At 34.3% G+C, this 14,549-nt stretch overlaps 1 protein-coding gene across 2 annotated transcripts; it reads left to right on the plus strand.

Moving 5' to 3' along the window:
• Positions 1 to 961: 961 nt before the first annotated feature.
• LOC136229625 (nicotianamine aminotransferase 1-like) lies at positions 962 to 8,703 on the plus strand. 2 transcript variants are annotated; one of them, XM_066018531.1, is made up of 7 exons: positions 962 to 1,367; positions 5,375 to 5,714; positions 5,832 to 6,050; positions 6,573 to 6,632; positions 6,853 to 7,008; positions 7,081 to 7,174; positions 8,190 to 8,703. In XM_066018531.1, exons 1-7 carry the CDS (start codon positions 1,099 to 1,101, stop codon positions 8,237 to 8,239), a joined length of 1,188 nt encoding a protein of 395 aa, XP_065874603.1. In that variant the 5' UTR covers positions 962 to 1,098; the 3' UTR covers positions 8,240 to 8,703. The 2 variants fall into 2 exon arrangements, with proteins under 2 accessions (XP_065874603.1, XP_065874602.1); XM_066018530.1 differs by having other exon boundaries at positions 964 to 1,367; positions 8,121 to 8,703.
• The last annotated feature ends 5,846 nt before the right edge of the window (positions 8,704 to 14,549 follow it).

Consider the following 14,549-nt stretch of genomic DNA (forward strand, 5'->3'; position numbering starts at 1 on the left):
TAAACCCCATTATTTACCGCTATTAGTTATGTTTTGAGTTAACATCCTAGTCCTTAATTCGTTTTAGCATGATTGGACTTTTTCGAAAATAGAAAGGATTAATTGGAGAGGGTTTGGCGACTGTGGTTTACGAGAGAAAAGTTATTCAAAACATAACAGATTCCCGTCACAATAAAACTATTCTGTCACATTATTAGGGCTGTAAGTGGGATGGGGATTTCCCGTCTCCCATCGGTGACCCGCCCCGACGGGGATGAGAAATCACCGATAAGAATCCCCATGAGGCGGTGATGGTGAATGGTATCTCCTCCTCGTGGGGATTCCCGACCTCGCCCCGTTAATCCCCAATAGTGGAATCCTGATGGATCTCCAATTATTCCCTATTATAATTAAAATTATACTTTAAATATTATATATAACATTTAACTTAAATTAAATAGATTTATTTTCAAATAAAAAATTAAATGAGATAAATGAAATATTAGTCAATGACTAAATGGATATTTTTCCTGACCTAAACTAAAGGCATAGTATCTCTGCAATTCTTCCGAACAAAATCTAGAATTAAAAAGAAGAAGAGAAAAGAAATATATACTGATTTAAAAAAAAAATATGAATGGTGATTCGCCGAGGGAACGAGGATGTGAAATAGAAAAAAAAGTGTTTTGAAACAGGGATGGGAATGGGGGACAAATCAGTCCCCGTCTAACTCGTGGGGATGGAGACGGGAATCCCCAACTAGTCGGGAACGGGGATGAGAAATGCATTCTCTGCCCCGTCCCGCCCCGCCCCGTCCTACACATTATTTCATTAAGGGTATTATTGTAACTTCACTTCAAAAGTTTTTTTTTTTTCTGAAAAGAAAAAATTTATTATTGAATGAAATCTCGAAATCTTATCTTATTTATCTAAAATAAGAAAAAAGTTCAAATTATTACCACACACTCTAAAATGCACCAAAATATCCTGAGGCGGCTATAACAATAAGATACAATCGTCTTTTTCCTCATTCTACGCTATAATTTTTCTCTGATTTGATTTGCTTTGATTATATACATTTCCCCTCTCCTTCTCCATTTCTCAATAGTGTCACTGAAAATGGAGAACGGATCGAAAAAATGGGGATTTCAGGCCAACAATGACCTCGCCACTGTCTCTGCAGTAACTGTTCGTGGTGTCCTCAACGCGTTAATGGCGAATCTCAATAAAGAAGACGATAGAGCAGTTATTCCTCTCGGCCATGGCGATCCTTCTGCCTTCCCTTGCTTCCGTACCGCTTCTATATCCGAAGACGCCATTGTCGATGCTCTCAAGTCTGCCAAGTATAATTGCTACTCTCCAACTGTTGGTATTCTTCCTGCTAGGAGGTAATTATTCGTTTGAAACTTTTATCAAGCAGTTTGTGTTCGTAGATTTAAGTTTCTTCAATTTATCGCCGTTGAAGTTATAATGAAAGGGAATTAGGTATATCTCGTTGTGGTTTATTCTCATTTGATTCAACAAATTAATTCTAAGCGTATGTTAGATGGAAACAGAATCGGATACAGAAATCCAATTATGAAAAGTTTGTGTTCATAGATTTGAGTTTCTTCAATTTATCGCCATTGAGGTTATAATGAAAGGGAATTAGATATATCTCGTTGTGGTTTATTCTCATTTGGTTCAACAAATTAATTCTAAGCTATGTTAGATGGAAATAGAATCGGATACGGAAATCGAAATAACAAAAGGATACTGTTAGAGTTAGACGGATCTAGGATTATCAAGAGATACTTGAAATGTATTTTGATATTTTTACATAAAAAGTTTTTTTTTGTAGAACTTTATGAGAGTTTTGATTTTTAAACATTTCTCAAATCACGACAACTTATAAAATCAAGGTTTTGTTTGTTTATGAGAGTTTCAGTTTTCCAAACATTTCCCAAAGCATGAGAAGTTTTTTTTTACAAGAAGTTTTAAAATCAAGTTCTGTTTATTTTAGCCTGATGTAAATAGGGATGTAAATGGGACGGGACGGGGATTGGAGTTCCCATCCCTGTTCCCCGACTAAACGGGGAATCCACATACCCGCCTCCCGAAACAAACAGGGACAAAATTCATCCCCGTCCCCGCCCTTTCCGACTCCGCAGGTATCTCCGTTTACCCATTTAAAGTTTAAAAGAATATATGAAAAAAGAAATAAATGAAAAGTATAGAGGAAAAAAGAAAGAAAATAAGAGAATAGGATAAACAAATAGATATAGAGTGAAATAGAGATAAATCATTTAGATAAGCTTAATGATAGGTTCAAGTTTTTCTATGCGTATTTTTTATTTTCTATGATTAATAAATATGTTATCGGGGATTAAACGGGTAATCCATCGGGAATCCTAGCGGGGCCCATCGGGGACGGTAATCCCCGCCCCATTTACATCCCCATGTAAACAAGATTTGTTATGGAAACATTTCTTTTACAGCTTCTCGATTTTTTTAGTGTATTTATTCTTTTCTCTTAAAAAGATAAATAAATTATTCTTTTAATTTTATTTAGTTATTTAATTTACTTTTATTATTTTTTTATATCATAAATTTTAATTTATTTATTGCTTATTTATAATTTTATCAAATGTTAATTATTTTATCATAAAAAAAACTATTGCCTATTAACAAATAAATAATAGCAACAGAAATGAAAACAAACAAGAAAGTTAAAAGGAAAAGGACCCACAACATAGATTCTAAGGTAGATATGGTATGTAAAATAATCTCCTTTTTCAATGGGTTTGTTGTTGCTTCTTTGGAGTTTTACATTATTTTCAGTGTTTTCAGACCCTACTGAGAACCCACTAAATTTTCAGTTTAGGCCATTTTAGGTCAAGATAGGTTTGTTAAACTTCAACAATGCCACAAGAATCAGTGTTAATCTGAGATCCAGTGGTCCAATTCGAATCTAAGGTGACCCTGATTTTTTTTATTTTTTAATTCTTTTTTTAGAAAAGAAATAGGTAAAAGAATCATTAGTTTTGAAAAACTTTGAATCTTATATCTTGTTACTTTCATAATTTAATAATCTTTTTCTTTCCATTTAAATAATAAAAATGTTAATTTTGATATACTAATAATAATAGTTTAGTTTGATGCTGAAATTGTAATTAGACTGAAACATAACAGCTATGAATTCATAAAATAGATTATAATTGAAAACAAATTCCAATTTTAAATTGTACAGTTAGTTTATAATTTTAAACTAACTATTTATTAGGTTAATGCTTAACTGGAGTTATTTAGTTGAATCAAATGATAAATAATCCAATTATGTATCCAGTTTTAAGTCCGTTACGAAGCTTACAACATTGATTATTTCACAATTTTCCTTTCTGTTTTCCTGGTGGGATTTGTTTTTTCTTTTGTGGTTGAGATTCCGTGTTGATACTTCATGACTGATTGTCTTTTTCTATCGTGGCTGATGCATGCCCAATTGCCTATGGGCCTGTTGTGCACCTTTTTTGTTTTTTATACTTTATGTGCAGAACTTTTGGATTAGAGTAAGACAAAATAAAATAATTTAAGATTTAATATTATTTAGATGTACATTATTTTGGTTTTTTAAATCATTATTTTCGAACATTTTTTTTCCAAAATAACCATTTTTTCTTTCTTAACCAAACAACCTATATTGTATGAGTACAGAAACAGATACCGAAAACGTTATTTGCAAGACATAACCTTCAAAAAAAGTCTTCAACCCAAAACGGATACGGACACGAAATACAAAAAGACTACTAAAGAGGGGTGCCAGTGCTAGGGTTGAGCGTGGATCTTGGAGATTTTTGAACTGGACCGAATACTTAAAAAAAAATCTAGAATTAGATTGAGCCGTTGACTTCCGAACTAAATTGTACCATTGACTTAATTAGGTACAATTCTGGAGATTTTCAAATTTCTAATATTATGTTGAAGATTCTAGAACCAGACCGAATATTCGAAAAAAAGATTCAGAACCAAATTGAACCGTTGACTTTTTCGTTAGAACTGAACCGAATTGTACCATTGACTTTAATAGATACAATTTTGGAGATTTTGAAATCTCTGAATGGTACGGAACCGTACTCACCCCTAGTCAGTGCAACTGAGCAAACGACACCTGACTGTGAAACCATAAACTTCAAAAATTAAAGTTATTTATGATATAATTTCAATTAACTATATACCTGTTATTGGAGTTGTGAAATGTTAACGGACTTTTATATTAGTAAAAAGGCAAAATCCAGAGATTTTTATGTGAGTTAGAGGCTATAAAGAAATTAAGGCCAAATTGAGGGCCATCGATGTATTTTACCAGGTAAAAATGTGGTTCAACGGTTCAGTGATGAGTGATGACATATTCCATTACTCTGGCTATAATTTAAATATTCTCATTATGGGGTTGGTAGCTGGCCTTATTTTAGAGAAACATTTTGGTTTTCAAATTTTATTGCAAAAGTTAAAAAAAGATGTCTTCTACTAGAGAAACATGTGCAGTCAAATCTTGTTATAATTGCTACACCAGTTTCTTGTTAGCTTGTCAAGTGCATGGTCCATCAGTTTGAGATGGCTAATTTGTTAAAGGTCTATGGATAAAAAAAGAAGGTCGAGTACAAAAATTGCCATATATTGCCCCTATCAACATTTGGGTGTTTTTATCAATACAAGAAAATTGGCTATCACAAATAAAATTCACACAAGCACGTATTTATTTGTTAACATTTAATTTTTAGTTTTATCAAATAGCAATGAAAAACTTTTTTTTGAGATACTATTTTTCTACTATATCATCTCTTGGTAATAAATTTTTTATGTAAAAGAGCAACTATGCATTTACATTCTTTTCTTTCTATTACTCAAAGAGACATATACAACTTCCATGCTCATAACAAGCTTAATAATAAATAGATGTTACATGACACTTTAAACAGTATTTTTGAGCTCTTTTGTGCTTGGTCTTGATGTCATGTTCTTGAATTTGATTGTTGGCAAGCAACATGAAATTTTTCCTAGTTATACATTCTTCCCAATGATGAAGTAGAAAATACGAAGAAAAAAAAAAAAAAAAGGGCGGCCCGGTCGCACTACGCGTCCCCGCTGAGCGAGGGTCTGGGGAGGGGTCCCACCACAAGGGTGTACTGGGGGCAAGCCTTCCCCTGCCAATTTATTTGGCAAGAGACCGCTCCTAAGACTCGAACCCGTGACCTCTTGGTCACACGACAACAACAAATACGATATCATTTGAAAATTTCAAATAAAATGGAGAGTTTCCTTGTAAAACCTTGCAAGGAAAACTACTGACGACAGATAGCTACCGTTTAAGATTTAAGTTATTTGAGTCCTTATTTGATTGTCTTCTGGACTCTAACAGGGCTATTGCAGATTATCTTAACCGAGACCTGCCTTACCAGTTATCTCCAGATGATGTTTTCATTACACTTGGATGCACACAAGCTATTGAAGTCTCAATTGCGGTTCTAAGTCGACCTGGAGCTAACATTCTATTACCAAGACCAGGTTTCCCATACTATGAAGCCCTTGCTGCACGGTTTAAACTTGAGGTTCGCCATTTTGATCTTCTAGCAGAAAGGGGCTTTGAAGTTGATCTTGAAGCTGTTGAGGCTCAAGCAGATGAAAATACTGTTGCCATGGTTATCATCAACCCTGGAAATCCTTGTGGAAATGTCTACACCCATGAACATTTGAAGAATGTGGGTTAAGCTACTTGTCTTTCCTTCTGTTTCAGATCCTCGTTTATGCCATTGTATGGAAATGTTCTGTTATTTCTAAAAAATCTGTTCTCAGTTAGTTGCTTTGTTGAATAATAGGTTGCAGAGACAGCTAAAAAGGCTGGAATTTTGGTGATTGCTGATGAAGTATATGCTCATCTCGCATTTGGGAGTAACCCATTTGTGCCAATGGGAGTGTTTGGTTCAATTGTGCCTGTCCTTACGCTTGGCTCCATATCAAAGAGATGGATTGTTCCTGGTTGGAGACTTGGCTGGCTTGTTGCTGCTGATCCCAATGGCATCCTCAAAAAATCTGGGGTTAGCTACTCTCTCTCTCTCTTTCTTCCTCTTTATTTTGTCTTCAAGATCTTACAACATCCTTGTTTAAAGCTTGTCCGAGTATGATTGTTGTTAAAGTATGTCTAGAATCCTATATAGTTTGTCCTACTAGAAAAAAAGTTTATACTTATTTGCATTGAGAGTTTTTGAGCTGGTGCTCTTGGGATATGCATGTGTGATCTTTGGGTGTAATCGGTCTCATGACATTTGAGAGTTACAGACTTGGGTAAAGGATGAGATTTCTTACTTTTGTACCAACTTGCCGATTACTAATGAATTATGTGCTCTCATCGCTTGTGGATGTAGGCAAAATTAGTCAAATCATGCAAATCTCTTGTTTGTGGTTGCATTTCGTGTTTTGCATATCAATCTTGTTATATAATCAAATACCGACCCAATTCCTAACAAGTGGTATCAGAACTATGTTAGGTCCTAACAATTTCTATTTGACTGTATCTCTCTCTTGGTTTTACATTATTATATTTTGTGATTTGTTCTCAGGTTATTGATTCAATAATTAACTATCTCAACATCTCCTCTGATCCTGCCACTTTCATTCAGGTTTGTGAATTATGTTTCTTTGTGAAATCTTTTTTGGGTAAAATACATTCATGGCTCTTGAATCATAAGGCTACTGACATTATGGCCACTTAACTTAAGTGCAAATCAAAGAACAAGTTTGACTATATCATTTTCGTCACATAAGTTGATGTTCCCTTTTAGCTTAAACAATTATACTTTATGGTTTCTTGAAGTATAATAAATATTGGCTTCATATCAGGGTGCAATTCCACAAATCCTGGAGAAAACGGGGAAGGATTTCTTTGTGAGAATTATTAACTTACTGAGAGAGGCTGCAGATTTGTGCTATGACAGGATTCAGGACATCCCTTGCATCACTTGTCCTACAAAACCAAAAGGTTCTATGTTTATAATGGTGAGGTCACTTTGATTTCTTTGTCTTCACACACTGAAAAAGACTATCACTGAACAGAAAACTTTGTAACAGACAAAACTTGATTTGTCACAATTGGAAGGCATTAAGGATGACTTCGACTTCTGTCTCAAGCTCGCTAAAGAGGAATCAGTCATTGTTCTACCAGGTAACAACAATATCACTTAAAATGCTAGGAATTGTTGCACTAGGATTATAGTTGTTAAAGATGTACCTCATGCTCCGGGTGCACAATGCACTAGGTCGAGCGCTTTAGAACCCTTAAAGGCAGGCGCTGTCGCCTAGGTGCGCCTTTGACTTGTTATGAGAGGCGCATCATGTGTCATATGGGATTTTTTAGGGGTTTTTTTAGTGTCCGAAATAAACAACAAAAAGAAAGAAAGACTTGAAGAGAAGAGGATCAGATCTCTGAAGAAGAATTTGATAATGTTGTGTAATGAGTGATAATCAGCTATGAATTTAGATATCCTTTTTACGAGAAGTAACTATTAGTCAACTTAATAACTTTAGAATATGCAGTTTATTGCATTTGCATGTTAGAATTTAGGCTATATATATCAAGGTCCCTTTGACTTGTCTTAAAAAACCGATTAACTCCTCAAACTTTAGAGATATCTTGTTAGCCTCCTGAATTTATATAAAGTGAGCTATTGATTCCTCAATTTATTTGAAGTGATCTACTGTTGTTTTGAGCTGACCTATTGAGCCCTGAGCTACACACTTCACCTTTTCTAAATCTCCTCTTACTCACACAATAGAAAGGGAATTAATCATGTCATGTTAAGCAAGTTCAAGGGTCAATGGGATTTCAAAATCCGTGATGTATTCAAACCTAGAATTTATAATTAAAAATATTGTTTTTTTTTGAAACTAGATTAAAAATATTGTTATGTTTTAGTATTTATGCATTTTTATTTTAGAATTTTTATATTTTAAATGTTATTATTTATATTTCTATATATTTTTATTCTTTTAATGCCCACTTCAGTGCCTTGCACGAAGGCTTTAGGACCCTTTACGCCTTAGTGCGCCATACGCCTTCAATAACTATGGTAGAACACTTGGTTTACCTTGATAAAGTAATATATATGCAGGGGTTTGTCTGGGTACAAAGAATTGGCTTCGCTTAACTTTTGCCGTTGAACCTTTATCTCTTGAAGTAGGGCTTGAGAGGATAAAAGCTTTTTGTGAAAGGCATGCCAACAAGCTCTGATGATGATTATATATGGTGAACGAATAAACGGGTACCCACAATCCGAAGGTAGGAGATCACAACTCCGCGTTGGATCTCAAGAATAATGTGAATATTAGAGAACCTCTAGTGCATGTCACTTTGTTGTTACTTTCTTTGAATTAGTTGTTACCAATCATTACGGAGGTTGTGAACAAATTTGGTTTGTTAGTAAATTTAATTTATCTCTTCCTTAGACTAAGAAACACAAAAAGAGGGGAAAGTGGGAGGCACAGAGGCGCCAAAGGCCCTCCATCTGGCGCGTGTAGTACACGTGTTAGATGCGGTGCGTCTAGCATTTCAAAAAGCTGCTTGCACAAAGTTGTTTTTTTGTGCTAAATTCCAAATGTTGTGCTTATAGGTGGCACCATTTGAATGTACCACCACTAGACATGCTATTAGGAATCAAATGTCATTAAATGTATAAAATAAGTTGTACTGATGGATACCGAAGTTTGAAGTCTTTTTCATAAAGTTCATAATATTTCATTTTTTTTAATAAAATCACTTAATTTCACATTTGATTTTAACGAAGTCATTTCAGCAACTTTGTGTTCAACAACTAGTCCGAATGTGACACATACAACAGTTAACTATATGTCAATTAAACGCCATGTCAATCAATGATGTAATTTTTTAAAGTTTTTGGGGGGCTTAGGACGGTTGCTATGTGTCTTGTAACTTTTCTCTACCACATGAGTTTTTGTACCTATATTTGCTGAACTAATTTTATGGAAATAAAAATATAAAGTTTAGTGATTTTATTAAGCCTGTATATTTACATCTTTCAACTTGGCGAGTTTTGTCTATTGACATTTTAGACTTTTAAAATAAAATATCACACATTTATAGTTGACTTTAAAAATCATAGTTGGTTTTAAGAACTTATCACACACCTATAGTTGGCTCATTCAGATATCATGAACACAAAATTGTTGATAAATGAAGTGGTATACAGAACAAACTCACGTGCAGGTCCGAATAGGTATATGAAAGGTTTGTAGTTTTTAAAGACAACTATACGCGTATGATAGATTTTTAAAGCTAATTGTAAGTATGTGATAACTTCTTTACTTTGGTAAGTGCTTCATTCAAGTCTATGACTTCGCTTTCAAAGTATTTTACAAAAAAAAAAAAAAATAGTTGTTCTTTAGGCTTGTATATTTGGTATTTTCTCTGTTCAACTTTATAAGCAACTCATCAATTTAGATTTTCCCAGAATATAAGCCATTTTAGTTTTCAAAGAATTTAAGCATTAAATTTATTTTATCTTGATCTATGTGTATTTGAACATTCTAATATTTATTCTTCAACCATTACATTAAAGATTAAAAATAATTTTTTTAATTAACAAATATAAATTCGTTAGTTTAATTTTATATTATATTTTTTAATTTGTGTGAAATACTCTAGAATAACGCATATAATGAAAGGGAGGGAGTATAATTTGGTATTCATATTTCTTTCATAGACATGATGGGAAATAAAAAAAAGTAATTAAATGCATTGTCTATCGTTGAAATATTGTGTTTATACACCAGTGTGATTGTTAAAGTTTTTTTTTTCATTTTCATATTTTCGTATTGCTACATGGTAAAAAAGAATTCGAAGAAATTTATGTGGTGATGACAAGTAGGATTTTTTATTGACTCACTTTCGTTTTTTTTTTTTTTTGTTCAATCCTAGCATATTGACTTTATTAAGAGATGACAAATTTTATGGTTGAGCAAGTAAGAACTTGCTTTGAATATGTTTTAATTTATGTGAAATATGTAATAAAATTTTAAGACGCGTGCAACAGATCTTCCATATACAACTTATCTTTATAATGATTAAAAACCGAGCTTTTTAATGTTTAAGTATGTAAACTTATATTATTTCCTTTGTTAAACTTGCTATTAATTTATTTGATATTATTTTGTTAGCGAGCAAAATAAACGAGCAAAACTTGTGAACAAAATAAACGAGCTACTCACAAACAAGTTCATGAGGAAAATAAATGAGCTGCTCGTGAGCAAAATAAACAAGTTGCTCGGAGTTAAGCTTGTGAGCAAGATAAACGAGCTGTATCCAAACAAAATCAATTTTATTCATTATTAAATGGCTTGATTTGACAGTTATTTGATTATAATATTGGACATTTCAAACAAGTTTGTCAATAAATTTAAACAATCTTGTACATTTTTTTATTAGTTATGTGTAAATATGTTAGTAACATAGTAAACATTTTCGACACACTGCAGTTCTTTTTTGTGATTAACATATATATGACAAACTTAGTTGGCAGTATTTCAGCTGAGTTTTTTTTAACTGTGTTAGTAACACGATAAATATTTTAGACATTGCTAAATTAGGCAATTATCCTAGTTTTATTTGACGGAGTGTGTGATGGTCGATTCATGTTCTTTCTCGAGGAGTGAGGTGGCTGTTGGAGATGAAGGTTTTTATGTTGAAGCTCTATACCCATTGCCTCTGATAACATCGAGATATTATCCAAAGGATCAAAAAGGATCTTTGCCAAAACGGTCGCGTATTAGGGCGGTCTGAGAAGCGATGGCGTATCAAGCAAGTCATCCGAATGGCGTATCACTTGGACTCCGCCACGCGAGGTCCGCAGTCAAACCTATGGGAGACCCGCCATCATGCCTCGATCCGCCCGCTGAACGGTTAATCCGATTCCCAATAAAGACAATTAATGGTCCTTTAATGAGCTAACGGCCAAGCTTAAAGGAGATCCGTAACCACCATTAATGAGGCATTAATGGAGACTTTCAAGTTACTAGGAGTTACGACTTCATGACTATAAATAGCTTACATCCCAAGCTATTGAAGTACACTCATTCTCTCTCTCAAACCCTACCTTGTCAATATAGTTTATTCTCCATTTCCATACTGACTTTGGCATCGGAGCTTCCCCCCGTCGAACCCAACGGCGCCCCCACAGGGAAGGAAGCTGATCGAAAATTCACCACTAGTTATCAATGTTGGTGTGCCCTAGTTCATAGGCATTGGTTCTTATAAAATGTATTTGTGTCACATTAATAAAGGCATTAATCTAGTTCATTTATATCTTGTGCTATAATATGAATAGAGAATCCATTGATTGATAATCGTAAAACTATATCCCAAGTCTATTCTATCATGGGAATGATTAGGACCACATACTTGTATATTCGACGACTGTATGGTAGTAATTGATACTAGCCATAGCACTTGATAAGTCAGTTGTGAATATGGGTACATGTTGTATACATGTGACTGGATCGATCCGCCCGAGAAAACTACATGGTGGTTGTGTCATTAGTTTTCTTAAGTAGGTCTCTAACTGTCTTCAGACCAGATTTCATTATAATATCAATGTGGGATCCGGTTCACTTTGACAGACGCCTAACAGGTCTGTAACAGGATGCCAAATACGGGTATGATTGGGTGAACAGGTGAACACATTAGTATTGATAATGAAGTGATGGAATTACCACTCACATAACAGTGAGATGATATCACAGGCCACTTGATAAGTGAGATTGATAAGTGTGTGGCCACACCCTGATAAGTAGTTTACTTATCTGATTCATTAATCTACTTAAGATCAAGAAATATCATAAACACCAGAGAGGATGACAGCCGCCATGCCTTTAGTTTATAATATCGATATCAAATGGTAAAAGACGTTGAGAGATAACTACAGGGTCTCTGCATCTTTAGACTGCTGAAACTCTGTCTTAGTTAGGGGCAGTAATGGTTTGCTAGAACCCACTTACTGTCTGTGAGCTATAAGCCCACTGCTAGCTAAGGACAGTCCCATAGGATCGTGCACATTGAACATCTGAGTTAGAACTTATAGAACGGTACACTGAAGGGATGAGATTAATTAATTGGTTGACAGTAAAATGTCAAGGTAATTAATTGGTGGTTGATTAATTGATTAATTGATACTTTGTATCAATGTAATTGATTAATAGATTTAGGTGTTGAGTATTTAATTGGTTAATTAGTTTACGGGATGTAATTAATTAATTTGTAAATTAATGAAATTGCATTCGTGAATAATTAGTCAAACTAATACGTCAATTTATTAATTAGTGTCGTTTATTTAATTGGGGTAATTAAATTTAATCTAATTATAACTAATTGCATAAAATAAATATTATTGGTATTTATTTATGTAGTTAGATTAGGATTGGATTATTTTTGTAATTAACCAATTAACCCTAAACCAATTAGGTTTAGGAATACACTATATATAAATTAAAACACTCTAAACCTAATTGATGAACATACATATTCGGCCACCACCTACATGTTGATTGGAAATAAAAAAAAATTGATTTCGCCAGAATCATATATAGTTTTGATAAAGTGGAATTTCTTTGGCAAATTACCTCATCTCTCCCGTTGTTCTTCCGTTCTTCGGCTAGCACCGGTTTTAGCTCGATAGCTGTTCGTGCACTTGACTACGGAGATCTTACTACTTTGTGGATTCTTCAGCCGTCTCTAGAAGAGACAGTCCGGGTAAGTTTTTATCCCTAAAAGGATCCAAAAGGTTTTATTCAATCAATGGTTAATGGACAAAGATCAAACTAAAAGTGATTAGAAATAAATTTAAACCGCAATTCCGCTGCGCTACAGTTGATTAACTGGCTATAATCCCTAACAGTGGTATCAGAGCCATGGTTTAGTCCGTTTTGATTGATTGAAAAATTAATATGATTTGGTTTTATTATTTTTCCAAATCAAGTTTTGAAATTTCCTATTAATTTCTCGTGTAGAAATTGTTCTAGGAAGGTTTCAATTTTATTTTTGTCTGTATTTTTTATGTGTTTGGTTCTGAAATTAATTTTAGAATAATTCAAAATTAAATAAAAAAAAATACAGCAACATTTTTTTTAAAATAATAAAAGAAAAAAATAGTTTTGGACACGGAACAGTAGTCGCGGGACTGCTGTCCGCGAACAGCAGCCCCGCGGCTGCTGTTGGGCGGACAGCAGCACTACTGCTGTCCGCCAAACGGAAGCCACGGGGCTGCTGTTCGCGGACAGCAGCCCCGTCACTGTTTCGGGTCCGTTAAAAATTCAGAATTTGTTTAATTTTGGATTTGACGGGACTGATTTTAATCTTTAAATTTTTCTCGGGTAATTTTAATAAAATCAGGGCCCTAATACCGTTTAATTTATTAAACATGTTTTTGAATAAAATTAATTGGTATTAAAATGTTTTTGATTGGCATGCATATTTAATTTTAATCGAATTGATAATTTGTGTAAAATTGAATATGGTTAATTTGTGAAATTAGTCCAATAGACCGTGACACCGGTTTAAATTGGGAGGGCTAAATTTTAGATATGTGACGACCCTAAAATTTAGTGGGAGCGAAATTGTAATTTTGTATACAAATGGATGTTAACCGTTTGGGCCTTTATGGGCCTTAGTCACATATGGTAAAATTGGCGATTTCACCCTAAGTAACCCGGCTTAACTTTATTAGATGATTTTGGAATGCCATGATCATGCATCATATTTATATGTCTTACCGTGCAGCAATGTGTTATAGAGTTCTATGGGCCCTAAATTAAAGTCGGTTTGTAATTTAATTTATTTTGGGAAATATGGCCTGCGTGCCATTCTTTCATTAATGTAATTTTAGAATAGGTTCTATTCATAAAATTGTAATTGGTCGTGAAGAAGCCCAGATGGTCCAAGCCCATGGTGGGAGCCCAATGAGACTTGAAGCAAGCCCGTGAAGATTAGATAGTATATCTAGTTTCACTAGGATGTATTATAAGGCCCATAGAGTCTCTATGTTTATTTTGATTATACAATTGCTTAGTATAACATGAAATATAAGTAGCAAAGATCACCAGATCATCACCCGCGATAATTATATGTTAAAGCCGTATCACTTAATTAATCCGGATAATGAAATATTGAGTCGTTTAAAAGTGCTTTCCAGATTCACACCTCTTCCTCCCAAGTAGTGCTACAGTGTATGACGTGCCCTAGCAGGTATGCTGTAGTAATTAGTGGGCCGTCGAGGGTTAGGATACTTCGGTATGGCTAACGTGTGTATGGTGGTTGGACTCAACGTGGGTAGCATTAGCTCAGAGCGGGCCCTAAGCACAGATGGGCTAAGTGTCACAAAGCCCATCAAACCAAGAGTCCTCATGGAGGATTGAATAGCTTATCCTACCAAATCGTCAATGGTCGACGGCGGAGCCCTAGCTCGGTCGATTGTTGATGGATTGTGGATCTTGGTCAAGACAGCCAAATAAATATCACCAATAACGAATTAAAA

This window comes from Euphorbia lathyris, chromosome 5, assembly GCF_963576675.1.
Source record: "Euphorbia lathyris chromosome 5, ddEupLath1.1, whole genome shotgun sequence".
NCBI classification, from domain to species: Eukaryota; Viridiplantae; Streptophyta; class Magnoliopsida; order Malpighiales; family Euphorbiaceae; genus Euphorbia; species Euphorbia lathyris.

Bases quoted from the DNA above. Each gene is read 5' to 3' on its own strand.
- LOC136229625 (XM_066018530.1), top strand. From the start codon at position 1,099: ATGGAGAACGGATCGAAAAAATGGGGATTTCAGGCCAACAATGACCTC. The intron at 5,715-5,831 runs GTGGGTTAAGCT...GTTGAATAATAG, and splicing joins CCCATGAACATTTGAAGAAT to GTTGCAGAGACAGCTAAAAA. The intron at 6,633-6,852 runs GTTTGTGAATTA...GCTTCATATCAG, and splicing joins ATCCTGCCACTTTCATTCAG to GGTGCAATTCCACAAATCCT.